Source organism: Protomyctophum parallelum, assembly GCF_964188405.1.
Source record: "Protomyctophum parallelum genome assembly, chromosome: 4".
Classification (NCBI taxonomy): Eukaryota; Metazoa; Chordata; class Actinopteri; order Myctophiformes; family Myctophidae; genus Protomyctophum; species Protomyctophum parallelum.
Window position 1 is genome coordinate 37,785,653 of NC_139700.1, and position 27,828 is coordinate 37,813,480.

Consider the following 27,828-nt stretch of genomic DNA (forward strand, 5'->3'; position numbering starts at 1 on the left):
ATTATATCAGTTTCGGAGGTGAAAACAAAAACAACACACAATAAAATGAACTCATAGTGTCTGCCAACATGGGGTGAAACTAGGGGTGGGGGGTGTAAATCTCTCCTAGAGACTTAGAGGGAAACCAGGGGAGGTCACTAGGTCAGCCAGACAGTTCTCTAAACTCCTGATAAGGAGGACAACATGCAAGTCAGCTGCTTCCTTTCTTTTTATCCTATGGGGTATAAAATATCTTCTCACAGTACCCATATAAACTTGACCATACAAACTTTACAATATATTTATAGTACAAAAACACTTTGGCGATTCCTGCAGTCCACCCTGGCTTCGCCGCCTTCGGATCTTCTCCTGGGGTGAAGTACTGGTCGTTTTGACATGTGGTCAGCTATCAGATCTGTGTCCCTGGCCAGAACGTCATTGTTCTGCACATGCTCTCTTGAATGTAAACATGCCCATATTCAATCTTCTGGACATGCTCTCTTGAAAGAAACTCATAACGCCTTGGGTAAACATTATATCTCTTGCGACCCCAATGCCCATATTCATTCTTCTGGGGCCGCCCGGTCCGCATTCTGAGGACCTTTTCCTCATACTTTGAAGACTGCGTCATCTGCTGGGGGCGGCCCCTCCTTAAATGAGGATTGCCCTGATAAATCACCGGCCCCTGACCCTTGATCCCAGCCAACTTCACAACATACTGCCGGCCTGTCGACAACTTTGAATAGTCCCCCTGATACAAATGTATCAGGCTTGCCGACATGTGGTACTTCCGTGCTCATACAGACACACTTATCCACTCCACACTTAGGCGTCTAGGTGCGGCAGGCGTCTCTTCCTGGTTTTTAGACAGCTGGTGGATGGAAAATGAAGCTTGCGGGACGGGGGCAAGTGTTTCCGGGAATCTGGCCGACACGCCATTCTGCCGCGTGGGTGGAGCTTAATTTCCATCCACCAGCTGTCTAAAAACCAGGAAGAGATGCTTGCCACGAGCGGATTTCTGCCGCGCCTAGACGCCTAGGTGTGGAAACAGTGTTACACTACTTCCAGACAGGGTGCTTCCAGACAATGGAGTCAAAGAAGATGCCAATAATAATAATAATAATAATAATAATAATAAAGATAATACTAATAATATATGTCCAACCAATCCAATCCACCAGATTTTACACAAAGTCAAAGTCACTTGGTGGCAATTAGGATGAGAATCAAATGAAAAATATAAATCACACCCGTATGAAGTAAGTGGTGCAACTCCACGTGGGGGTCCCTGGAACGTCCAGACCCAGAACGCGCCCAGGGTGCCGGCCTTGTTCCGGCTAGCTGCCCAGCGTCCGAAACGGTCGAGAAATGACAGAGATACAATTCCCTTTATTTTTTCACCTTTTAATCTGTTTAACATGTTCTCAAATTCCAATGCTAATAACTGATAGGTCTCTATAGAGCACCTTTGTCAAGGAAACAATGTCAAGAGGCCTTTTGAGAAGTACGGGCATAGATGCTGGGTGTAAATAATTCCTCACTCAGCAACTCCCTTACTTTCTCAGGGTTTACCTTGATAAGGTCGCGACATTGCTATACATCTATCAATGGGCCAGTCAAGCGACTAGTTTCAACCGGTACTTCAATGGCTTGTTACCCAGTTGTTGTTAATGTAGTGGTTGCACCACTTAAAAACAATATAATAAACTATTAGCAGCCAGTACCAAATAAAGTGGGTATAGGTCTACTCTTAGTGTATGTAGTTATGTAGCAGAATCCACTTTAATGAACGTTTCGTGAAGATTCTTGTAAACCATGTTTTTTCTTCTATGGACCCTAGAGGACACAAAAAAACAATATTTTATCACCATGGCAATACATGGCTATGTGTAGCAATATTTTGTGTCTGTCTGTATTTGTGTAATTTCTCCTCTGCCAGGCCGATTTAGACCAAATTTGGTCCAGGAGTGTATGATGTGCTCTAGAAGACCCCACACATTTCGACTAAAATTCATGACTATTCACAAACTACTTGTCCAATTTCAATGAAAATTGCTGGGTTCTTGCACCAAGGGCTTCTGCACAGGCCCTGCAATCCACAATCCACCAATAGGTGGCGCTACAACAACAGATTCAACATGCAAATTCACAAGGTGCAAAAGCTACCTGACCAATTTTCCACAAAAACCTTAAATAATCAGTGTTTTATTTCAAATCAAAGGGTTTATTTGACTTTCTCCTTTGACAAAATGCAACATGCATGCATCCATGATAATAATAACAATATTAATTAATAATAATAATAATAATCTCCCCACACACAAAAAAACCAATGCAAAGATAGTAAATAGCACATAATGATGTGGTCAATAGCAATGTTTGTCTAGGTTTGTGTATTTCTTCCCCGTTTGAAGTGAAACGCATGTTTGAAGTTTCATAGACTATTATATCAACAGCAATGCCATGTGCCATGCACTATCTAGTCTCTAACCGCCCCCTTCCAGTTCCTGCGTCTGCAATCTGCATCTGAACTCTGTTGTCCGCTGCCTCAGACGCTCTTTGAACACGGACGGTTCACAGCTACTGAGCTACTCTAACCTTCTCAGGGATTTGCTGACCACGTCGTAATGGCCATGGTAAGACAATTGTTCATAAAATGTTATAGTTAAACTGTTACTATTCTAAACGTTGCTTTGATTAATAATACTAATTGAATGTAAAGGCTCAACTTTTTTGCAACACGAGGCGTCGGCGACTCGGCGTGGAACAAACTCCCACTATACCTTCGACATAGGTAGGCCTACTAGCCTAGACATTTTTAAAGCACAGCTCAAGACCTAATATTACTAACCCTTGCTTTTAGTTGAGCTTTTAAAATCCTTGTTGTTAATCATGTCCTGACAGGCCTACTGCTATTATTTTAATGTTCGCCAGGCCCAGACCAGAATTTTCACTAATCAGGGACACTTAATTTAAGGACCAATAAAAGGTCTATATCCCGGGTAATATTTCAACATGATAGCCCTTCCCAAGTGGTGGCTAGCTTAGTTGCAGTTATCAGCCTTCAAAGACGCCAACCATAGATTCACAGAATGAAATGTTTTATAGGCTACAGAGGAAAAAATGAAGAATGATCGGTCTTTCACTCACTTTAATCAATGATCATCATCATAATCATCACTGTCATATCAATATTCATCGTCTTCATCATTATCACCACATGATCAATCAGTTTCACTTCATCTTCCTAAGAATAAGATATGTCATCCATATCAGTTGACTATGAATTTCAGATTGCAGGGGCATGGGGGGTCAGCTCAACATATGGAATACATTCTGTAGGCTACTGGCCATACATGGAGCGTGTATTGAGTGTACATGGATTGATGAGGTCAGATAAATATAATGGAATGTCAGAATGGGTCAGCTCCATATAGATCTAAAGGGTGGCAGCGGGGGCAGTGTCTTGAGTCTTTAGGGTTTGATGAGGTCTGGCCATATATGGAGCGTGTCTTGAGTGTACAGGCCCAGGGTTTGATGAGGGCCTTAATTTTCATTCCTGTTGAGAACTCTAGTTTTCGCCGGCTGCTGGGCACTGCTGCACTAATAACTTTAAAGCGGACCGTCTAGAGATTGAATGGACAGGTAGTCGGTAGATATCAGGTCAGCTCCATATGGAGATCTGAGTGTTTGAGGCTCCATATATATATATATATAAATATATACACGGCCATATATGGAGCGTGTCACAAGACCTGACGGCCATATATGTTGGCGTGACGTATCACGTGTCATGAGGTGTGAGGGACTGACGGCCATATATGATGGTGTGATGTCACAAGGCGTGATGGACTGACAATCATATATGGAGGCGTGACTGATGGAGCGACGGAAGGGTTTTGTAGGTATTCATAATAATCTGCGACCTGTAACGGTTGCAATCAGTGGACTTGAGCTAGAGTTTTGTACCACTTCCGACAGCATCCAGGCTGTGCAGTAATATCCATGTCAGTCTCTTGACATGCTGTTGAGATACAATTTCAGTGGATATCTTGCCTTGCTGTGCTGTTACTAGGCATGTAACGATATATCGTATAGCGCAATATATCAATATTATATCCCGACGATATGTATCGATTTATTAAAAGGCGGGGCTAGTGTGTGATATGAAATTTGAGCTGTAATCATATTCCATCATATTCACATGCTTTTGGAGAGAAATGATACTCCATGCAGTCACTTTCAGTAGTAGAGGCCTGCAGAGGGGAGCTGTACGTGTCTGACTGACTGTGCCCAGGTGGTGATGGTCGTTAATTGAAGCTCATTAATACATCAAGGAAGGCAATTATGTTTCTGCACTGTCAAATAGGTCTACATCTATCCTAAGATGCCACATCAGTTCAGCTAGGTTTAAACAAGAAAGCTTGTTTACAGTTGTTGCACAGAAATTAAGTAATTTTACATGAAAAGTAAAGGTCTCCACACACCGGGCGCGAATCGGATGCGAATTCAGATTTTTAGCTGCGTTTCTCCATCGGTTTTACGAAAAACGCGGCCGGTGTGCAACCACCCTAATGCTACTTTTGCATCGTTACATGCTTAGCTGTTACCATAAAAACCTGGGTTTTCCCTTGAAAGTGTTGGAGGGTTTGCTGATAAACTTTCAGCTCATATTTGGTGCTGGTACTTGATAGGAACTTATTTTTCCTGACAATTTCCCATAGGTGTCCTGTCTTCCACATGATAAGTGAGGGCCATCTTTTCCATTTGGTCTCCTTCATGGAAGATGGGAGATAATATTAATGGCCATCAACACCCCACTTTCCACATAAACATCAACATAACCAAAGTCATCACCAGTTTTCTTGTTGGACAGCTTTTTGTGTATGGTATTGACCTTGCTCTCTCCTCCGAATAATGTCCACAAGGCCTCCAGTGACCTTCGTGATGTGAGTGCATTATCCACCCAATGGCACAGAAAGGGATCTGATTCTTTCTTATTGAACATGAAATGTACTGTCGTGTCCAGGGAAATGACAGGAAATGTACAGCCGGAATGAACTGGGAGACTCAATACAGTCCGACACAAGGTTCAAGCTTAACATAGGTACATTTATTGTAGAATTGAATACATGGAGGAATAGGGAAAGGGCAGTGTGTTACAGGAGAAAGGATCGGGGGGGAAAAGGGTAAATGTACAGTATGTGCACGTACCCCCAGTGTGTGTATGTACCCCAGTGGTGTGTGCGTTCAAACAAGATACCCAACAGTCTGCGTTGGCCCAAAATTATACATATTAGGGAAGGCCTATAGTGGTCTTCGCGTGCTTGTGACGTGCGTGTGAAATATGCGGAGGAGTAAATTGTATATTATGTTCTCTGTGTGTGTGTGTGTGTGTGTGTGTGTGTGGGTGTGGGGGGGGGTATGGTTCTGAGATTCCACAGTACATTCTTGTTTTTTTTACGAGGGGAACTAGATAAAGTGCCCCACAGGTCAGGCACAGGTCTCCACAAGGGCAGGTCAGGTTGTGGCCTCCTGGTGGCGCTATAATAGGCCAAGGGGTGCCATTTCTTCTTTAATACGCCTTGGATGGCAATTGGATGATTTGAGGCATTTTGTTCCATAAATGTGTTTTGCAAAAATCCACCTGTTGGTGGCGCTATAACAGGCCAATGTGAAAAGGGTGGGATATATTCCTCAGCCTAGTAGGAAAGTCTGTGAAAGATTTCACGTAAATTGCACGCTGCTTTTTGTTCAAAACAGGCCAATCCTGCAATAGATCCGGCTTGAACACATGACTATAGAGATTTGAGTTTTTCAAAGGTCGGCCTCCTGGTGGCGCTATAACAGGCCGTTCTGGAAAATTTGGAGCAGAGGTTCATCGTTGGCATATAGGGAGTGTGTGTGCAAAATTTGGCATTGATCGGGTTAATGGTGCCGAAGATTAGTTGTACACAGACGGACGGACGGACACAGTCACACACGGACACACACACACTGACGGAGTGCAAAACATACTCTCTCCCCATGCCTTCGGCCTGGATGGAGCCAATAATAAATTTGTTTCGCGCTTTTCATTCACAAGGAACCCCAGAGTGCTACATAGTTAAAAAGACATAAATCATAGAAACAAAGTGAGTTTGTTTTTATTTCTTATCGGACACCTTGCAGTACGTTTTACAGCGGGAGACCAACGGCGAGCATTGCTTGAATTTCATTGGCTATCGACCAATCGCCCAGTATCGCCGGGTGACGTCGCCCAAAGATGAATTATTTTTATATTTTCGGCCGACGTTCCTCCGCCCACTTTTCGACCATCGCCTGTTCGCCTGCTATCGCCAGTACCGGTAGTTGCCGGGTCCCATTGACAAATAATGCATGTTCTACATGTTTAATGATTGTGACATCAGTAAATGACTAGTTTGTGAATAATGGAGGTATGTCTTTGCAGTTTGATCCTGAAGCTGAGCCTGAGATGATTGATGACTTCGTTGTTGTGTTCTTTGACATGGAGACAACAGGCTTAGGTAACGCAAGTCTAAATTATTTTCAGCAGAGGAATTTCTTTCTTTATAATTATATTAGCTGCATTAGCTCTGGTCCATAGCCTTCTACTGCTTCTGCGATTCTGCCCTGCGCAGTATAAGGCGGGTTGTGTCATTAGAAAGCACTCTGAGCCCCCCACCACACGTATAAACGGTACTTTTTGGCCAAAAGGGGATTTTGTTTCCACCGGGGAAAAAAAACGTTTAGTTACTCCAATGCGCCCTCTACCGATATTGCCCCGGTGAAAAGAAATCCCTTTCTGGCCAAGAGTGGGGGCTCAGAGTGCGTCCACTAAGGAAAGTAGGCTTTCTAATGACACAACCCGCCTTTGTTTTGGTGAGTAGCAAAAAACGTTATTTTTATTTACACTAAAGAGGAGAGGCTGGTCTGATTTCGATTTGAGATTTAAAACTGAAAGTCCCATAGCCTTATACTGCACAGGGCAGAATCATAGAAGCAGTAGAGGGCTATGGACCAGAGCTATAGCTGCATGTGATATGTTATTATGCTGTTGATGATAATAACAGTTGATCCTGTTTGTTAATGTCTGCTCAAGGTTGTATCATAAACTGATAAGCAATAAGTAAAGACTGCTCAGTTTCAGTGGTGTATGCAGTTCTCTGTTGTCCGTTTCAAATGAAGGTTGAATTGTTCTTCACCTCACTCTCACTCCATGCACATACTTAAATTGTTATCTCTCTCTCTCGTGTTTCTCTGCCCTACCTCAGACAAGGCACGGTGTCACATTTTGCAGCTGGCTGCCATCAGTGGTGACAGAGAGTTTAACGTGTTCATCTCCCCGTGCCGTGACATCGATGCCGATGCCTCTCTCGTCAACGGCTTCACTACCCACAGACGGCGTGGCTTTCACCGGCGCTCACTCCGGCTCCATGGACAGCCCGTAGCCACCATCCCTCTCATGCATGCCCTCTCTGACTTCATCGACTTCCTGAGCTCCTTCGAGGCTCCTCTGGTGCTGGCAGCCCACAACGCTGAGGGCTTCGACCATAGGGTGTTGATCAATAGTCTGCAAAGGTGCTCCCTGGTAGAAGAATTCCTAGATGTGGCCAATGGTGGGTTTCTGGACACACTCAAGCTCAGCAGGGAGCTGTGGTCTGTTAGCAGCCACAAGCTGAAGGATCTGGTGAGCTTATTCCTTAACGTGTCCTACAACGCACATGATGCAGAGGAAGATGTCAGGGTTCTGCAGGAGCTGTACAAGCACTGGAGAATGTGGGAAATAGATGAGTTGCAGTTCACGTACGCTGTAAATTCTTGCACTTTCTTTGATTAATGTTTGTTTCTGGTCTATTTACAGTTTTCTTTCATATTTCAGTTTGTAGCTGGCCAATTTTAGTTTTTGGAAACCCATTTCTATTTAGTGTTATTAGCTTGTGATTTTGGTTTCGGTTAAAGTCTCAACATGTTTAACATGTTGACAAAAATAAATGTATAAATGCCTTTGTATTAACAATATAGCGTATATGTTGTTTTAAAGCCAGCATTTTTTTTTTATTATTTTGGTTTTGTTCCACACATGATTAGTTAATTATTTTTTCTTCAGGTAAGCAAAGATAATGCAATTTGCCCAATGCTCTCTGCTCCTGCAACAGCTTCCTGACAATGTGCCTTTGAGCAAATGACTCAAAACCAAATAGTGGTTCTCAACCTTTCCAGGCCGTGACCCCTGAACATAATCCTATTTGAACTGGAGACCCCCACGCTCATAAGCAAGCACTTGGAATTATTGTAGGAGTTGAGGCGTTACATTTAGTTTGACACAGTTCTATAGATATTGTGAAAATAGCAGATCTATAAGCTTGGCTATTTTCTTTTTTGCCTATTATATTATTTGACAATTTGGCCAATGTTTGATCTATTTTTATAAGCCTATAGTAGCCTATAGTTTGATGCAGTAATGGTCCTTTTTAATTTCATATATTCTTTTTGGTATAACAAATGTCTTAAAAGTAACTTGTGACCTCACTGTAATTTGGGACTCCTGTAAAGTCATGTGAGGACCCCCCTGGGGGTCCCGACCTACATGCTGAAAACCACTGCTCTAGTGGAGCAGCCCAGTGGCCTATGGTAGTCACTGTAGCTAAAGAGGGTGCTGTTTTTCCTTAATTTTTTTGCTGATGGGATCTCAGATTGCTGTAGCTCTGGGATGTGTGTGGAACTGTGTGAAGGCAGTGAAGCTGTGTAGTGTACTGTGTGTATGCTGTAGACTTATAAGTAGGTATAAGTACACTTCCTGATTAATAAAGGTTTTTTGTGACCACGTTTTTATTCATTTTTTATTTTACATTGAGAGCAACCCACACAACAATGTCCCCATAGGACAAACATGTTAAGGTGTACACAATCCCCCACCTACACATCCTGTCACTTATCTCTCCCTTTCTTTTTCTTCAACACAGAGCTGTCCTCTCACCCCTTCCTCAAACCCATCTTCCCGTTCCGGACCGTTGGTTCCACTAATATGGCTACAACTAAAAATAAGTTTCACAAAAATAAAACATAGGCTGTAATGCTGTATACATGACTGACAACATGCAAAAGAAAGTTAGGCCTATAGGTTTTTTTAAGAGTGGTTGAGACCATGCTGCCTTTCCAATGTTTTCTTTGCTTTAGCAGGTTCTTTCTTTTCACATGTATTAAAGCTGATTTATTTTTAATCAATATAGCAGTATTTAAACTGTCAATCTCAGCCTGGTCAGATGTCACCTGGCTGTGGTATGAGTGGAAGCCGACCAATAGAGAATATAAATTGTTGACCAGTCTCAGCAGCAGTTAGGATAGATGAGAGAGTAAAGTGACGCGCCTGAGGACACCATTTGAATCAAGGCCACACGATGAAGTGGTTCAAATAATGACACTGATGTTTATTACATTTTCTGTGCATTATATACAAAATCTCTAGAGAGGTACAACCCCCCGCCCAGTGGTCGTATGTCACATGGGTATTTCTGAGAAATACATAAGATTGACAAAATGTACAATTTCTGTGGTTTAAAGTTCGTTAGGTCTCAGTGAGCTGGAAGGTGAGACGGAGGCCAAGAGGTGGGGGTGGGAGGTGGAAGTTTCCTGTCCCCTCTATGGCTATGGCAGGACGCGCGGGCCCCCTTCACTGGAATCGGAACGGAGCAACCTGAAAAGATCTTTATCTATGCACGTTGCCTGCGCTCTCATAAACAACACTTAAACCTACAGTACCAGTACTGCTAGATTCTGTCAAGATTTCAAAGGTTAAGACTCAAAGGATACTGTGTTTGCATAAACAGGCCTAGGTCAACATCAGATATCTCAAGAATTTCAGTATGCATGCTATTGGTCACCTAACCATGAGCTGATATTTAGCTGACCTTGTCCTTGACATCTATGCATGGTTATGCGAAATGTAGCAACAGTCAGAGCCATAGAGCAGTGGTTTTCAACCTTTTTCAAAACAAGGCCCATATTTATTCGGCATGTGAGCCACGGACCACCATTTGATGACATTTAGCCTCTCGGACCCCAAACTAAAATTGTTTTGCTGTCGTTGGATAAGATTTTGTTGTATTGATGTTGGCACCATTAGGAGAGATAACAGCAAACGTTGATCAAAATAACAATTGTAGACTTCTTGTCAATTAAGTAATGCAGATGTTTAACAGAAATTGAACTATTGAACCAAATGGACACTTGCGGGTCCATTTAATTTTAAACTGTCAATAGTTAAAGATCTATAGGGGTCCATTTGTTTACCTGCTCTCCATCATTTAGCTGGGGACCACCTGGAACCCTCCTCAAGGACCACTGGTTGAAAACCACTGTGTAGTAAGTAGACAAGGGGTATAAAGGCACAATTAAGCTATCGCATCCAGCTATACCACATACAGCATTGGATGATATCTAATGAACATGTTGAAGTGATTTCTCTCTCCCATACTGACGTCACATGTACATGCAGTACATGTAAGTAAAGGAGCCGGACAGTTATAGCCCTGCAGAGGGGTCTGCTGACCTTTTGACCCTCAAGAATGGTCTCAAATCCTGCCCATGTGGCATAATGACAGCAACATGTTGACAACGTCTGGGAATGTCACAAGACAAGACATCTCAATGTCTCCATCTTGCAAAGAGAGTGACATACATGGTAACTGAGCCCAACAAAGAGAACTGTTTAAGAATTAATTTGATTATTGTTCTACTGAGTTTGTCTATTAGCTTAGGTGTGAAAATAAATTGATTCATTTTTAAACAAGTCTATTATTTGCTCAAGAAGTTGAACTTACTGGTTTTTGACACATGCAAAGTAAGAAAGGCTATGTAATGGAAAAGATCTCTTACCTTCAGATTCCATAGATGTATTAAGATAAAACAATAATTGATTATTTTATAATCTTTTAATTGTTTTATTAGTGGTTTAACTTAAGGGTTAAATACAAATCAATCTGGTGCTTATTCCTAAGCTCATTTCACTGGTGCCCCTTCTATAATTCAGATTGATTTTGACTCTTAATTTTTTAACTTATAATTCATATATTTGAATAATTATGAATTACACTGATATAAAGTCTACAGGATTAAATATAACACTAACACGTTACAACTGCCATAGAGTATAGTGTATACTGTATAGACAGAGTTGCGACAATGAGGGGGCAGAAACCAGCCCCGTCACGTGGTTCATGTACTTAACTCGCGCGAGCCCAACTTCCGGTGTCCCTATTCGCCAATAAAAGGCCCCATGAAGTGAACGGAGTTGTCGTAACTGTCTTAACTATATGGCTCTGGCAAGTGGCAGCACGCAACAGTATACTGAAGAAAAACAAGACCAAAAAAAGGCGAAAACTGTTGGGTAGTAAAACTGATGTCCAAACCTGATCCAGATTTCACCAGAGTGTGAGTCACTGCCTGGACCTGGTAATAATTAAGTTATCATAAAAAAAAACAATGCATTTGATCGGATCCATAGAGTTGTTTCGACCGTTGAGAATAATGCGCATGCGTCGCAGCGTCTGAGCCGACAGCGTCAGCCGTCAATCTGTTTTTGAATACGGGAGGTGGGATTCGAGAAGTAGTCGAGTAGCATTGTTGTCTCGGAAACTTCACTCACTACTCAGTAGCCTAATAGTATTACCAACACTATCCATAATAACTCTGGTATTCATTATCTATGAAGACCACCGATTCACCGGTCAGCCGTCGGCTAGTTTAGGAGCAGAAAAATCCGTCGTCCTAAAGCGTGATGAAGACTAATTTAGATCCTTGTCAACCGCTGGTTTTCTTTGACTTGGAGACAACTGGACTCGGTGAGGTGATTATAATACCCAGAAGTTGAGTGTGTGTCTCGTGTTTTCTGGTGTCCCTGTTTCATAGGGGGTAGAGAGAAGGTCTACTAGTAACTTGACTAGCACATTAGCACAATGCTTGCGCGCTCTTTATATTTATTTGTTGCTGCTGTGAAGTAGCGTCCGTCAGTGCAACATGGAAGTGGAACCCCAGTCTGCCATGTAACACACTGGAAATGTCGCCCCCTGGCTGTACTTCTCAGTAAATTAATCGTTTTCATACCAAAACGGTCACATTTTTATTTTACAAGCACTTAACCGCACTTTGTAATTATTTTACAAAGTCTTAAAAGCTAGAAATAATAATAAAAAATATATAACAAACAGGAAGATATTTGGCACAAGCGTCCTGCCGTCCTGGCTATGATTTGAAATTAAATGGTATAATAATATGGACCAAAACCACACCAAAGGGTAGCCGCAATTTGCAACTCTAGATTTTTTTACAATGGGTTGAATCTAGAGTTGCAACAAGCTCCATCCACTTCCTATTCATCATTTTTGGTTTGCGATCTGCTTGTCTTAAACGACGTTAAACTCACCAACATTGCAGCTGTAGTCCAAGCTTGAATTATCCTCTTTCAATCTGCCGAGCTTGTTTTTCATAAAAATCCACCGTAGAGATGTTATGAGCTACTTTCTGTCAAGACATCCTCTGCAAGTGATTCTTTTTCTAAGTGCTGGAGTTTGGAAGCACTCGTCGTACGTCACTGAACGGCCCTGCGCTCAACCTGTTTCGAATTTGCACATAATGCAGGAGGCAGCAGCGCGACCCGTTAACAGAAACGAGTGCTTCCAAACTACAACACTTAAAAAAATAATCATTTGCAGAGGATGTCTTGACAGAAAGTAGCTCATAACATCTCTACGGTGGATTTTTATGAAAAACAAGCTCGGCAGATTGAAAGAGGATAATTCAAGCTTGGACTGCAGCTGCAATGTTGGTGAGTTTAACGTCATTTAAGACAAGCAGATCACAAACCAAAAATGATGAATAGGAAGTGGATGGAGCTTGTTGCAACTCTAGATTCAACCCATTGTAAAAAAATCTAGAGTTGCAAATTGCGGCTAACCAAAGGGTCAGGTTGGGACCATAGAATGTAGAAAGGTTGGGACGAGACAGTTTTTAAGGTCAACCACACCAATGCAACTCATGACTGGATTGCAATGAGTTGCATTGGTGTGGTTGACCTTAAAACGGTTTTGTCCCAAGGAGCCCCTGCCGGTGTGGTTGGGGCTTTAGGTCTAGGTCAGGGACACAGACATATGCAGTTGTAGTTTACAAATGTAAATTATTTTCTTATATGAAACAAAGACATAATAATAATAATAATAAATAATTTAGGTTACAATCACATATGAGAAATATTTACAAGATGCATCACTAAAACGATTACTAAATACGTAAATAAATGAAGTTCCTGTGACTGTTGTTGATTAATAATCGCTTCACCCCATGTCACATGTTCGTCATCCCGTCCAGGAGACAGCTGTGAAATCATCCAGCTGGCGGCGGTGAGTGGCGGTCACTCTCTCAACCTTTACACCGTACCGCGCTGTCCCATGCAGCGCGGCGCTGCCAGAGTCACCGGCTTCAGGGTGCGCAGACACCGGCTCTACCTCCACCGCCAGCCCGTGGCCACCAACTCCCTCCAGGAGCTTCTGGTGGCTTTCATCGCTTTCCTCCGCATGCTGGGGCAGCCGCTGCTTGTTGGCCACAACATCAAACGTTTCGACTGCCCGGTCTTGGCTAGGGCGCTCGACGAACTGACGCTCAGAGCCGAGTTCGAGTCTTCGGTCTCGGGCTGCCTGGACACCCTGCCTCTGGCTCGCGACGTGCTCAAAGACCGCGGCCTCAGCAGTTTCCGACAGGTGAATCTGCTCAGGGAGGTGTTGGGGATGGAGTACAAGGCCCACGATGCTTTGGAGGACGTGCGTGCCCTGCAGATGCTCTACGGACGGGGACTTCAGCCCGACTTGACACTCATGCACAAACATGCTTTCTCTATGGAATCTGTGAAACGGACGGGATCAAAGCAGCAGCCCACATCTGGTGCATCTGTGGCCTCTCGCTCATTACCTGAACAATAAGTAATGTTAAATTGTGGGTGTGCTTCATATTTCCATGTGCCAGCATCCATCCATCCATGCTGGCACACAGTACCAGCTAACACACCATGTGGCCTCAATGAATGTTATTACCTTCCCCCGGGGCTTTCTCTGCAGCAGTTCTTTATGCCAAAATAACTGCTGTGAAAGGGGTCTTCTGAACAGTTTGACCTGCCCGGCACAACCACTTTCTTCTATTTGTGGCCAATGAACAGTATAGTACACTGACGCTGATTATTACACGGATGGATTACTTAAAAAGTAGTAGTTCACTTACAATCAATTACACACACCGCATGAAGCCATGAATTCACAGATCTTCTTTGTTTTGTCTCATACCTGAGCCAATAATTTGACAGCTGGTCGTCAAATTATTGGCTTAGGAATGCGACAAAAACAAATAAATCTCCATGAATTCAAGGCTTCATGGGGTGTGTAATTTATAAAGGGTGAACTTCTCCTTTAAGGCTGTTTCAATGGCTGCTGTTGCTGAAGGGGTTAGTCAATCCTCGTTACTTTCGCAGTTCACATTTAACTTGTTCATCGATTCTTTTATACCAGTTGAAAGACACAGGACAGTGATGTCAACTGAGTCTGCTAAGCTGCTTTCCGATTGGCTGATGTCCATTTGTGTGTGTGATCAACCAAATACATTTAATTGTGACTTATAATAATGATCTAAGATAATTGTATTTAATGCACTTAATTCTTATAAGGTGTGATGGTTTTGCTAATAAATGTCTTGAATTTTACATTTCGCTCGCTGTATTTGTACTGGTAACCGGTATGCATGTATGTTGTGTATATTTGCTTGTTAAAAATGGGTGGTGTGAGTTGAACACACACTGGAACAGGAAAAAAAAGGCCAAGGCCATGTGTGATCCGTGTGTGTTCGTTCTGCTCGTTTTCATTTTAGTTGTCTAATTGGTAACCTGGTACACCAAGCCAAGTTTATTTTTATGGCAGATTTTATATACACAAAAGGCTAATTCAACGTGCTTTACATAATAACATGAGATGGGGATTTAGAGAGATATAGGTCGGCGTGTATTTTCTTCTCATACAGATACAATGGGAGCATTATAGTGCATGTCAGTCCTCCATCAGAATGAGCAATGCACACTTTAAAATTCACCTCATTATACATAAAGAAACGTGTGTAAAGTGAACTTTTGGTAACCCTTTATTTTACAGTCCCCTGATCTCCAGTTATTTACTAGGAAAGCAGATGTAATCAAATATAGTTACACGGAAATATCCATAGGAAATAATAGTCCATTATGTAACTATATTGGCAAAAGTAGTTATTGGGAAATGAATTTGTACTTTCAACATTTTATAAAGCATATCCAACTATCTAAACCTAGACTATGTATAGAGAAAGTACTGTACTTGGTGTTTATGAGAAAATGTGCATAGCTTTATTTTATACTTGATTAACTGGGGAGACCTAAGTCTTATTTGGACATGGTCGTGGATCATCTCATTCTTTCTGTATTTTTAAGATGACAATAGTAATATATGAAATTGACTTCATGTCGCTATTCAATTCATTAATCTTGAATTGAATCCATAATTATTCCAATATTATTTCTGGATTGACTTAGCCTTCAGAGACTGGGAGTCGAGAGATGAGCTCTAACTTTCAGCAGAAATCAATTTACATTGTTTTAGGAAGCTAGTGGTCATTATGGGTTGAGTTGTACAGAGATAAACCTGTACATTATGTGTGTACCGGTATGTTATGGTCATAATTTAGATACTGGCGTTAGTTACATGACATTTTCATGAGTTGAAAGCTTTTGGTAATGTCATTAGGTAGGCCAGAGAACGGATGTAAATGAATCGGAATATAAAAATAGTTTGTCTGAAGAGTTTAGAACCAGAGATCTATGGATCCAGCCCTGTTTATCAAGGATATTATTGGCTGCTGCTGTTGCTTCTTTTAACAGACCATAATTTTTGTTAAATGATATGGGGCAGTTTCTAATGAGGTATTTCTGTTGCATTCTATGAAGTACAATGAAGCACTAATTAATGAAGGATATAGACACAAGCAAAGAGAAACACTTAACAGAACAGGTCTTTATTAATCCAGTTTAAGATACTTTCTCCACACAACTGCTCCATGCAGTGGGAAACACCATCTTGTTACAAAATGCTAAAACATGCCCTCATCGCAGACTTTAATATAAGAAAACATTCTCATACAGTAGTTCTATTTTAAACCTTGCGTCATACCACCACCACAGCCTTCAGATCTGTGTGCTCTCAAGATGCACAAATGTATTAAAATAAATCCAAAAGTAAAACACTTTAGTGCAAATAAGTTCAGTAACAAAGTGCCTGCTTGGTTAAATCCTTAAAAATCCACTTGTAAATTTGTCAATTGATAGACTTCATATTAGCAACAAACAAACCAGCATCATGTACCGGTACTGTTACTTCATCAGGAAGACAGCAGGACCAGAGATACACAGTAAAACATCAAAGCACCCCATATACAGGAAGTAGTGTTAAGTACACAGGATGCAGGAAAGTAACAGATTTATGGCCTTTATGGGAACATTACACAATGGACCCCCAATATTTTTTAAACAATAGAATGTATAATCTGTGGTCTATGAGCCCCTTTCAGCCCAGGGATTTTGGATGGGACGGGGTTAATTTAGACTTTCAACAAACGTTTTCCGTCATCATCCACTATGGCCCACCCCTTAAAAAAGAACCTTTTAACGATTTAAGAAGAAAAACTTCAAATTGACAAGTGGTTTCTGTTGGTACTGTACACCAACTTCCCAGCCATAAAGTTGGTTCTGTTGCACAACCCTGGATATGTTAAACAAAGAAACACATTATTTATCTGGCCTTGGTATACTGGATTGTATCATATTTATCATAGTTTTCACTACACCAGGGTTGTGCTGTACCGTATAGTACTTACTACTACAGTAGTTGAGGTCACAGTAAACACATACCATTTTCTCAAAGCAATTCGCTAAAGTGTTAAGCATAAAACAAAATAAAGTCTCTCTGGAAGCTGTTCTTGTAATACTGTGATGGGCTTTGCTACAACAGAAATATGTTGTACTATACACAGGTGTACAGTACCGTACAATATTATGTACTGAATTGTATTTGAGTAGACTTACCGTTATTTCAGTCTCGTATAATATATGTTTCGGCCAAGCAATCTGATTTGTCAAAGCAGCATTCAAACCATACTCACCATAGCCGTGCTGCATGGAAAAAATTATTCATTATGCTAACAGTATCCATGACACAGATCTATATAGTGATCATTCTTCTGTTCTTAAATATGTACATGACTAAGAAATTAAGAATACAACTTGTTAGATGGTACACATGCATTGTTATCCCTTTTTTGATATCCCAAGTATTTTGTTGGGATTAGAGCTTATTTTAATGTTGATGGTCTATGCACTCAACAATAATGTAACAATAAAGAAGACTTCTATGATGTGATGACTCTGCACATGGACAGACATCTCACCAGTTCACCATTGTGGCCATGGGAAAAGAGACCCAATGTCTCAGACATGCTCAGTCAGTGGTGGTAAGTAAAATGACAGATCTCTGGATCTGTTGATTTTTATTTTATGTTGTGGTGGACACTAGATGGAGGTGTCTCACCTCAGAATGGTTTGGACGGGTGGTAATGGGAGGTTAGGAAGGGATATAGGAAGCTGACTGTACCTGTGTTTGGTGATGCAAATGTTTGGAAGTAAAGATCAGAGACTCCACACTCCGTTTGTTCATCTAATTCCTTAACTTCCACAGTGGTGACCCTGAACGTTTAATTGAATATGTCGCAAGGTAACCCAGAGGCCACATATTTTAGGGCTACACAGTTGATTGGAAAACGGTGAGTACTATGACTAAACTTTCCACATTTTCAAACAAAAGTGCTAGAGACAGACTTAAACAGGATATTCTGGCCTGTCAATTCAAAGTAGATGTCACAGAACAGAATACGATCACATATGATCATATTAATAAAATAAAAGAGAAAATAGGTGACATGATGTGCTGTCCCCCCCCAAAAAAACCCCCAAAAAAAACATTTGATCATATTCAAACGAAACAAAAATTAAACATAGGTTTTCCACTTCACCCATTATGCAACATTGTGCACTTTGTGCAGACTTAGGTTGTGTGTGTTCATGTTATGTTGACCTGGGGGTCGTAGTTGTACCTGTAGACTAACTTTTCAGCCCCCGGCCCCTAAATATTGCTGCCATTGACTCTCGACCCAAACCCAAACCTGGAGGTAATTTTATGCACATAAATGTGCACATTTGTTGCGCATTTATCTGCACATGTACTGTATTAAGCCTAGGGCTATGTAGAGGTTTTGTAACACTTAGGGTTAAATGTATTAATAATTTTTACATTGTATTTCCCTCATTATATTGAAGGAAATTGAGGTGTGTAAAATATCTTTGATGACCAAAAATACATTTGCGACCCCGACTTTGGGAACCCCTTCTGTCTACCACTGCATCCATTCGTCAACTACTTGACTCAGGACAGCCTGTTGGCATGGAGGTTACAGGGTTCTCCACAGAATGTGATTGGTTGATGACACAACAGAGAAGTCATCTTCTCTGGTTCAGGAAGTGTGGATTCATCATGGCTTTGTGCTGGATCACTAAGGCATAGTTTATTCTTCAAATTTCAACAAGGTTCTATTTTCTTTTCTATTTCTTTTTTTGCAACAGCTCTCTGTAAAACTCAGGACTGGATAAATAAATGTGTGTAGAACCAGGAAGAACCCAAACTCTGTGTCAACTCTGTACTACAAAATAAAAGTTCTTCCAAACCCCAGGGAACGGTGTGCCTTCTCCACTCTCACATTGCAGGTTGATAGACTCACAGAACAGAATGCCTACAGCAGGCAGCAGGCTCGGTACATGGTCATACCCGCCTTGGACGTGACATGCAGGGAGACGCTCTCATTGGCCGACACAAAGAGGACGGTGCCCCGGCAGAGAGCGATGTCGGAGTGGGCGGCGGGAGAGGTGGCGGTGGCGTCACCCTCGACGACCAGGAGGATCCCGGCGCAGTCCAGTGGGGCCACGGTGTACTGCTTTACCGACGCTGGAACCTGAGAGGGACCAGGTGAGATGATTAGGGCAGCTTATGTTTAGCTTTAGCTTTGTCGACAGAAACAATGACCAAAAATGTTTGTCGACTACCTTTTTTCACTGACAAAAACTAAATAAACACGACGCCAAAAACTGAGACTAAATACATTGACAATTTCGTCAACAAATAAAAACAAGACCAAAAAGTTAGGGAGGGACTAGTGGAAGAGATCCAGTAGAACTAAAAGACAAGTCATTTTATGTTTGGTTGCACTCAGGTGTTGCGCCCTGAAAATTAAATTAAATTAAATTCAGCATGCAACCAAGTGTAAAATCAGCCATTACAAAGCCATCAAGTCCTCAACTGTAGATTTTATTCACCTAAAACTACTACAAGACTAAAAGTAAAACCTTTCAGATATGATATAAAAATATGACTACATCAAAATTTGCTGTCAAAATTAACCCTGCCTGATAACGAGAAGAAATGTCCAATTTGTTTTACCTGTATCTTCATGACGGTGAAGTCTGGTATGGGAGGGTCGTAGAGGGTCACAAAGGGATCAGAGGGGTCTGGGGCGGAGGGGAAGATCTTGGCGCTGGCCGGAGCAGGACTGTAGTTCAGCATCTCGCACAGCGTGTTGACGTCAATATATTTGGGCGTCAAGCCAGCTCGGACTGTGTTGTCTGAACACGCCATGCACTCCATGCAATCTGAGCAAGACAGGTTGGGTGGGGGAGGCATTAATATTAATAATAATAATAAAACTTTTATTTGTACGAAGTGAGAATGAAAATGCAGCTCAACGTGTATACAGAGCAATAAAGAAAAGAAAAGCAAAGGCATAAAACAACATTGAAATAACTAGACCTAGAGTCGGTAACGATGGAAGTTGAAAATCCATGCCCCACCCGGCTATGCAATACCTGTGTCAGAGTACCCGTTCCACCCATCTGCCTGTGTCCCTTGTATGCCCATATATGGAGATTTCTGTCCCTTTATTTATATGGAGTTCTGTGTCAGGCATGCCCAAATATGAGCAGGGGCCCTTTGTGGCAGAGGCCTTTTGTGGCGGTTCTGGTCAACCGTGGGTCCGACCGACTCGACACCGAGCACACACTGTGGGGGTGTGGAACGCGTGTGTCGCAATTACATACAAAGTCAATGCAAAGACGAGAATTGTGCGACCTGGCGCGGTACAAACGGGAGACGAGGCGAATATACATAATTTCACATCTGAACGCAGCTTTAGGTGTAATGGGAGTTTATTCCAAGCCGTCGGGCCATAGAAGCAGAATGCTGCTTCAACGTGTTTTTATAAGGCATTGTAGGGCACATCGAGCAGGTCAGCGGTGGAGGACCTGACCCCCCCCCCCGCCCCCAAATAATAATAATAATAATAATATAGGATGGTATGCTAAATCATCAAACTGACCACCAGACAGGTAAGCATGGGGTTCGTTGGCTCCGAGGAACATTGCCTCGCCGGGTTCTAGCACCATGTGATTCAGGAAGTAGATGGAGAAACATCCGATGTCACCGGGATACTGGGAATGGAGGCGGAGCAACAGCTCGCCATGGCTGCTGGATGTATCGCGTCCTGCGGCAGCTGGAAGGAGAGCGACATTCATCCGTCAATCAATGATAGGTAGGTCAACAACACACACCTTCCATTCAAACAATTACACCAGTGGTTCTCAACCGTTTTAGGCCATAAACCCCCGAAATAACCACCCTGACCCTGATAAGCACTTTGTAATGTAGGAGTTGAGGCATTACATTTAGTTTGACTTGGTGCCACAGATAAATATATGTATATTTTACATCTTTCTTATATTATTTGACAATTTGTCAAATAATTTGTCAATGTGTTAACTCCTCGCTACTACAGTACTGTAGTACAGTCTAATTATAGGGCTTCAACAATTCGTTCAGACTTTTGCACCGTCCTCACCTTCCTCAGTGACTCTCTTCACCAACATGTTGAGTTTGTCCACAAACACTTTCTTCTCACAGTTCATCATCCTAGTGAAGCACTTCTTAAGGGCTCCGCCCACACGGACCGCATCTCCCACGCTGCACTGCAGCTCCTCCGCCGCGGCGTTCCCCACCAGCGCACGGAACTCTGGGACAACTGACGCGCGCGCACACACACACACACACACACGCACACGCACACGCACGCACACACACACACACACACACACACACACACACACACACACACACACACACACACACACAGTGAAACAACTTTCTCTGAGGATCAATCCTTGGCGAGAGGCATCAAGCAATCATACATTACATCAGTTTAATAAACTTGTTTTGATATTTACTTTGTAATTTATTAATGAGCAACTTAATACCCTGTTTTTGCTTGAACACGCCTTCAAATGAACTGGAGAAGTTCCGGGCTTGGTGAGTTCCCATCTTTGGTCCATAAGTGGTGGCAAAACAGACCTATCTCTGTTTATCAGTTTGACTGATCCTTGATTTGATTGAAAAGAGCACGTGTCGCCACAGATTGGGACTGCTGCAGGTAATGCTCTTTTTAAATTGAGTGCAAACTCAATTTAAAACAAGCTTTGTCTAAGTTTTTCAACATCTAGAAGGCAAATTTCTGTCAGTGTGAGTTGTGTTGGAAGACCTGTGCCTTCGCAACAAACAAACTTCATTGCAATAAACAATCAATTGCTAGCATTATCAGTTGGCCCTACACATCATTTTTAAGGGACCAAGCCCGAACAGAATTTGTCTGTTTTGTTTTTCTTCTTCTTCCACCACAAAATAGCAATTCTGGCTTAACTGTGCCGTCTGTTTTTGCGAAACCTGACAATATGGTAGAGGGCTATGCGAAGCCCATGACCTTTGGCTAAAGGGTGGCACTATAGCAATTCATTGTTTAACAGGCATAGCTTATGAAATGTTTGACCGTCAGCAACTCATGCCTCGTTTGGCCAAAAGCCATGGATCTTGTTTACATGTGTGCCTTGACTCATGCAGAACATATCTGTCACTTTGACCAGTAAGCTCCACCTTCAGAGTTTCCGCCATTTTGAGCGGTTTGAAAAACCTTGATGAACCTGATTTTCTGCCGGGAGTTTTGAGCAATTTGCGTGACATGTCGTGTACACAATGTATCTGAAATCCCTACATGAACATTTGTACAAAATAATATAGCTGCAAGCAGCGATAACAGGCACTTTGAACAGCCATAACTCATGCCTCATCTTTCTGTCTGTATGTTTGGGTTACGAACAGCTGCAATACAGCCTAAAGGGGCTTATTGCTTGGTCCTGTCTTATCGCTGCTTGCAGCTATATTCTTACTTTAAATTCTTGTTTTAGTGTTCAGTTGAACTTTAAAATAGGTATGCACGGCCACCAAATATAAAGCACTCATCTCACTTCTACAACAATAATAATAATGACAATAATAATCTCAACAACTCCAAACCATCTTTACAGTCCCACGAAGCTCAAGGGATTGTGGGTACTCACATGTCAGGAAGCCCAGGATCTCCTCTACAGGCCTGAAGCCACAGAGCCCCTGGAAGCGGGTGAGAGCGATGGCCATCTCTGGCTTGTGGTTGTTGTCTGGGTAATGTTCCGGAAACTGAGCATGAAGCTTGGCAGCCAGCTCCTGACCAAACAACATAATGACGAAGACGAGACAATGATTAGTGATGCTGAATGCCCACATCTCAGCAGCTTGTTCAAAAACTCAATTAATAATTAACAAATACCATCAGTAGAACAGTATAAATAATTGTTTACAATTCCTTTATGCCGGCCCACAAACAACACTGACAAGAGAGTGATTGAACAGAGATAGTGCTACCTCTAATGATCGCAAAGGATATTAAATTAGGTGACAGTTGCTGTCTGCATGACACTGATACATCCAGTCTCACGGCTGACACTCTTTTCTTTTTTTTTTTTATAATTTTTTTATCCCACGATTTTGTAACCCATTTTTCACCCCTGTGTCAATTATCTAATGTGATCCTGGGCTCTACACACCCTCCGCCAACCTGGGGAGAGCAACGGACTTGAACTCATGCTTCCTTCATGCATTAGTGTCCAAGTTGCTCCTTTACACCTGACAGGGGGGAGTTTCCCTGGTTGGACGTAGCGTGTGGAAGGAACACGTTATTCCAACCAGTTCCTTTCCCCTCCATCAGGCGCCCCGGCTGGCCAGGGGGAGGCAGTTTAGAGACCAGGATTACTGCATGTTTTTTGTGAGGGTACCTACCGGCTGACACTCTAACCACAAGGCAACTGACTTGGTTCTTCTAAATTATGTCACCTCTGACTCTTACACAAAACAAGCACACGACCTGCCGAAACAGCAGAAGATCCTGTGTTGTAGCGTGGTTCAGCGACAGGATGAAGCTTCTTCTTTTACATGTGTTCACTTCTGCTTCTTTAACAATGTAGTAGGTTGTAGTTTTAAATGTAACTCTGTTTAGTACCTCCACAATGACCTGGTCTATATAACTGGGCCGTGCTTTTGCAGCATGTGGGCCGAGCGCTGTCATTTACGTTTGCACACTTACTTTAAGTATAATTCAGGCCTTAATCTCAACAATGCTTCGTCATTTTTCAGCTATAGTGTAGATTTTGTCCTAACAAACATTGAATGCCATTGACAATGAATGGAGAATTTACATCATATGTGTCTGAGAAATCTGTATTTTTGTCCAACAGAAAGATCAAATTCCCATTGACAATGAATGGAGAGTTTACGTCATAATATGTAGACGAGCAAATGGATTCAATTTCATTGACAATGAATGGATGATGTATAAGAGCGCCCCTCACTTCACACGGGTGTGACTTTTGTATTCTTGTTAGACCTGTAAACTGTTTCGTGTTGGACCTTGTCCAGAACCAATTCCTGCGCATACCATTTGTATAGAGTGCATGTGTGTTCTTTTGTACTACACATGTGTTACGTGTACATTAGTACATATGGATACGTGCCAGTATTAGACAGTGCATACTGTAGGTGTGGTCTTACCCATGTATGCATGTGCACTGCAGTATTTGTTTGTGTGCACACAGTGTACTCACCCTATTGGGATGTGCCTGTATAGACAGGGCTGTGTTGACGGACAGCACCTTGAAGAGGAAGGGAAGCTGGCCCTGGAAGGTGTCTTTGACCTTTGACCCCAGACTGGCAGGGTTATGGGCAATCCACTCTCCTAGGGTCCTCTGCGATATTCTGTTGTCTTTGATTTCGGCATCACCTTTAGGGTGAGCACCCATCCAAAGCTATGGGAGAGACAGAGAGGTCACCTTTAGGGTGAGCACCCATCCACATAGTTCACAACGTTTCATCAGATCAGATTTGGATTTTGGGTAGTTCAAAACCAAAAATATAAGATCAGATCAGGAAATCAAATCCAATCTTTAATCTGGATAAAATCTTCTAAATGGGTAGTTCAAAACAAAAACACATTCATTTAAAATGTTTCATTATAAATACGATGTTAAATAATAAATCCTAATGAAGTTGTTTTTGTCTCCACCAGGCCGAAGGCATGTGGGGAGAGTATGTTTTGCACTCCGTCCGTCCGCGTGTGTGTGTGTCCGTGTGTCCGTGAACAGCTAATCTCGGCCACCGTTAACCCGGTCGATGCCATATTTTGCACACACACTCCCTGGATGCCAACCATGAACCTCTGCCCCAAACTTTCCAGAACGGCCTGTTATAGCGCCACCAGGAGGCCGCTTTGTGCAAAACAAGTTTTTCGATGCCATATTTTGCACACACACTCCCTGGATGCCAACCATGAACCTCTGCCCCAAACTTTCCAGAACGGCCTGTTATAGCGCCACCAGGAGGCCGCTTTGTGCAAAACAAGTTTTTGCACAGTACACCTACAGATTTTGTCCAAACATCACGCAAATTGGTACACAGTCTCTCTAGAGCCATTCAACGAAACGGGTCTTTCAGATTTATCAGACTCCATCCTGATTGGTTAAGATTGGCTTCCAAAGTTCACAGGAGTGCTCAGTTTCAAACCAAATGCTGCAAATCATGAACACATCGCGTGATTTCCGTGAAATTGTGCACCCACATTCCCACTAGGCCGAGGACGAAATGCCACATGAACAATTTCAACTCAGCCTCAAGGTGGCGCTATAACTGGCCAAAAAGTGTTTTTACCTCTAACTGCACGGATCTGTGGATAACCTGGTGGAGACCTGTCCCCGGAAGGGCACTTTTTCTAGTTATTCTATGTATTGTGACTTTGAGTACCTAGAAAAGGGTTATATTAAAATCATATGTATTATTAAAGTTTGTAAATTGAAATGGTACCTTATTTGTAACCTTTGTTCATAATTCAGTGTGTGAAATAAAGGATTTGACCCCCCCAGGCTATACTATAGATTAGAAACTAAACTAAATAGCTGCCAAATTTGACATTAGGGTCTGATGCGTGACTATAAGGATGCACATTTTGAGGCCCATGAGTGAGAATAGCTGGGGAAATCTGGGTCAGTAAAGCTAATAAGTAATACTCTCCGCTCCACTTGAAAAAGTATCCTTGAGCAAGGCACTGTGTCATTTGCTTCAGTTCAGTGTAGCAAACCAACTGGCAGAGACTGCATTAGCTCCAAAGTGTGAATATGAGTAAATTATGTTTAGTAACTGCTTACATGTAAGCTTACAAAAAGAAATTGTCAGTTGACACAGAGAAGACATTCTAACAATATGCTTACGGTATGCTACCATATCCATATAACTCGCTGCCATTGTGCCATCACAACCCCAGGCAGCAGATAAGAATGCAAATCAATAACACCAACCACAGCATGTTACTCAACCATTATTCCACTGTTAATGTACGTGATAAGGTCACACTGCCAAAACTAGGTTTGTTGACCTTTATGACAGAGCCCCTTGAGGCTAAGAATAGATGACTGGCAGTCTGGCATGACAGGCAAGAAAATACCGTAGCTGTCAAGATCCTGACGTGAGACAATGTTTGTGTGAAGCTAGCTATTCTATTCGTCTTCTTCAAATAGTCCTACACTTTTGAGCTTTGGGAATATTCCAATTTGAATTCAGCAGTCAAAATTCGTTGAATATCTGTAGTGGCTCAGGAGGTGAGTGGCCACTTGGAAAACGGAAGGTTTCCGGTTCGATCTCTGTCCCCCTGTCTGTGTTAGTGTCGGAGTGAGCAAACCACTGAACCCTTAACTGCTCCAGATGAGCAGGTTTCTGCTGTTGTCAGTGTGTAAATGGGAATGGATCTAATGGTGTGCATATTCAAGTGCTTTGGATAAAGGCACTATATATTGTAAATGCACCATTGACCATTTAATAATGGTGCATTAATGGTAGCCTTTATGGTTGATTAAAAGCAAAACCATAAAGGCTTTGACAAATTAAGCCTGAATTTAAACTTTCTCTATCCAGGGATGATTTCACTGGGTAGTATGCTTACTGTTTTTCAGACCCACCGTTCAGCCATGTTACTGTTATCACATTCCGACTCTGCATTCACAACTGCTATGCCCATAACACAGCTGCAATAAGCAGTTAATAGGGTTATAGCTGTCTTGCCCAAGGGCGTTATGGTGACAATCAAGGCCAAGGTACCTCTGCATACGGTTTGCCATCGTCAATGACAGCCAGGGGGTCTCCACCAACAACCAGTTTGGCTACTTCACTGCTGAGCCCCACCTTGCCCCATGCGTAGTTCTGCACGGCACAGGTCAGTGGAAATACTGTGGAGAATAATCACAACATGCACATCTAGTAGGTTCAGTTCAGAAATATAAATACCTCATCATCACACATTCGACACCAGACTTACTTACAGTATTACTAACAGAAGACAAGATAAAACTTTATATCCCATGATGCAGATTTACAGTCCACACAGCAATAAAATAAAACACACTTTTGCGACGGTCCCTGACTCTCCCCAGCTGATTATGCGTCGTTCCTTGAAAGCAAAACATCAGCTACTTTGTTACAACCACTGAACGTGCTCAACAACTCGGCTTTAATTGATCCAGTCTAGATACCGTTATGTACCACAATGATCGGAACCGTGATGATGACTGAATGTGTATTTTATTGATTCCAACGTAACGTTACACAAGTCGTAATACATGATCAATGACTCTCGTTAAGTCATATATAAAGAGATTGACATTATTTTCAACGTAGATTGCATGAATTCTTACCATACCGTACGATTTTTTTTGGTAAAGCACCGAGAGGATAGATAATAAAATAATAAAGGGATAAATTGTCTCTCACCTCTGACTTCCTCCATTGCTGCTCTGTGTATCTATCCGAGTATGCCTGTATGGTCATTGGTCACAGCGTACGTGACGTCACGATGAGAGTACACATCTCTTCAGTACTACTAGTAGTCGAGAAATATATATATAAATTCGCTGATTTAAACACGTTTAGCAAATTCTATCCAGTGTTCTTTTGGATAAACAAAGGATTGATTGATTTATTTATTAACAGTTTGCAGAATTACAGTACATGAGTGGACGACACCAGCATTACACTTGAACCTATTTGTTTTATGAATTTTTGATATTATCAATTATCTTTTCTTGTAAAGAATAGTTAAAAAAAAAAATTGAAATGGTGGGAAGAAAACGATACAATTCCAATAGAATTAGTTTATTGATAAATCAGACGTTAATCAGCCAACCAGCTTTCTAGACTACACTTGTAGTACACTTGGCAGGATGTTGTCTGCGCATGC

At 42.0% G+C, this 27,828-nt stretch overlaps 3 protein-coding genes across 3 annotated transcripts; 2 read left to right on the forward strand and 1 right to left on the reverse strand.

Moving 5' to 3' along the window:
- Positions 1–2,482: 2,482 nt before the first annotated feature.
- Positions 2,483–8,746, forward strand: LOC310857616 (DNA polymerase III subunit epsilon-like). Its single transcript, XM_083763362.1, has 3 exons — positions 2,483–2,615; positions 6,431–6,506; positions 7,254–8,746. The coding sequence occupies exons 1-3, from the start codon at positions 2,607–2,609 to the stop codon at positions 7,817–7,819; spliced, it is 651 nt and encodes a 216-aa protein (XP_083619488.1). The 5' UTR covers positions 2,483–2,606; the 3' UTR covers positions 7,820–8,746.
- A 2,844-nt stretch (positions 8,747–11,590) lies between these two features.
- Positions 11,591–14,629, forward strand: LOC310857010 (protein PML-like). Its single transcript, XM_083762603.1, has 2 exons — positions 11,591–11,822; positions 13,345–14,629. The coding sequence occupies exons 1-2, from the start codon at positions 11,759–11,761 to the stop codon at positions 13,950–13,952; spliced, it is 672 nt and encodes a 223-aa protein (XP_083618729.1). The 5' UTR covers positions 11,591–11,758; the 3' UTR covers positions 13,953–14,629.
- A 1,423-nt stretch (positions 14,630–16,052) lies between these two features.
- Positions 16,053–27,381, reverse strand: mpi (mannose phosphate isomerase). The gene is made up of 8 exons (XM_083762418.1): positions 27,363–27,381; positions 26,694–26,821; positions 24,155–24,355; positions 22,580–22,721; positions 21,034–21,213; positions 20,515–20,688; positions 19,584–19,792; positions 16,053–19,098 (listed from the first exon to the last, which is right to left on the reverse strand). The coding sequence occupies exons 1-8, from the start codon at positions 27,376–27,378 to the stop codon at positions 18,880–18,882; spliced, it is 1,269 nt and encodes a 422-aa protein (XP_083618544.1). The 5' UTR covers positions 27,379–27,381; the 3' UTR covers positions 16,053–18,879.
- Between the last annotated feature and the right edge of the window lie 447 nt (positions 27,382–27,828).

Coding starts and splice junctions, on each gene's coding strand:
- LOC310857616 (XM_083763362.1), top strand. Junction 6,507..7,253: donor CATGGAGACAACAGGCTTAG/GTAACGCAAGTC, acceptor GCCCTACCTCAG/ACAAGGCACGGTGTCACATT.
- LOC310857010 (XM_083762603.1), top strand. CDS start 11,759: ATGAAGACTAATTTAGATCCTTGTCAACCGCTGGTTTTCTTTGACTTG. Junction 11,823..13,344: donor CTTGGAGACAACTGGACTCG/GTGAGGTGATTA, acceptor CATCCCGTCCAG/GAGACAGCTGTGAAATCATC.
- mpi (XM_083762418.1), bottom strand. Junction 24,356..26,693: donor ATGGCAAACCGTATGCAGAG/GTACCTTGGCCT, acceptor TCTCTCCCATAG/CTTTGGATGGGTGCTCACCC. Junction 21,214..22,579: donor GATCCTGGGCTTCCTGACAT/GTGAGTACCCAC, acceptor CGCGCGCGTCAG/TTGTCCCAGAGTTCCGTGCG.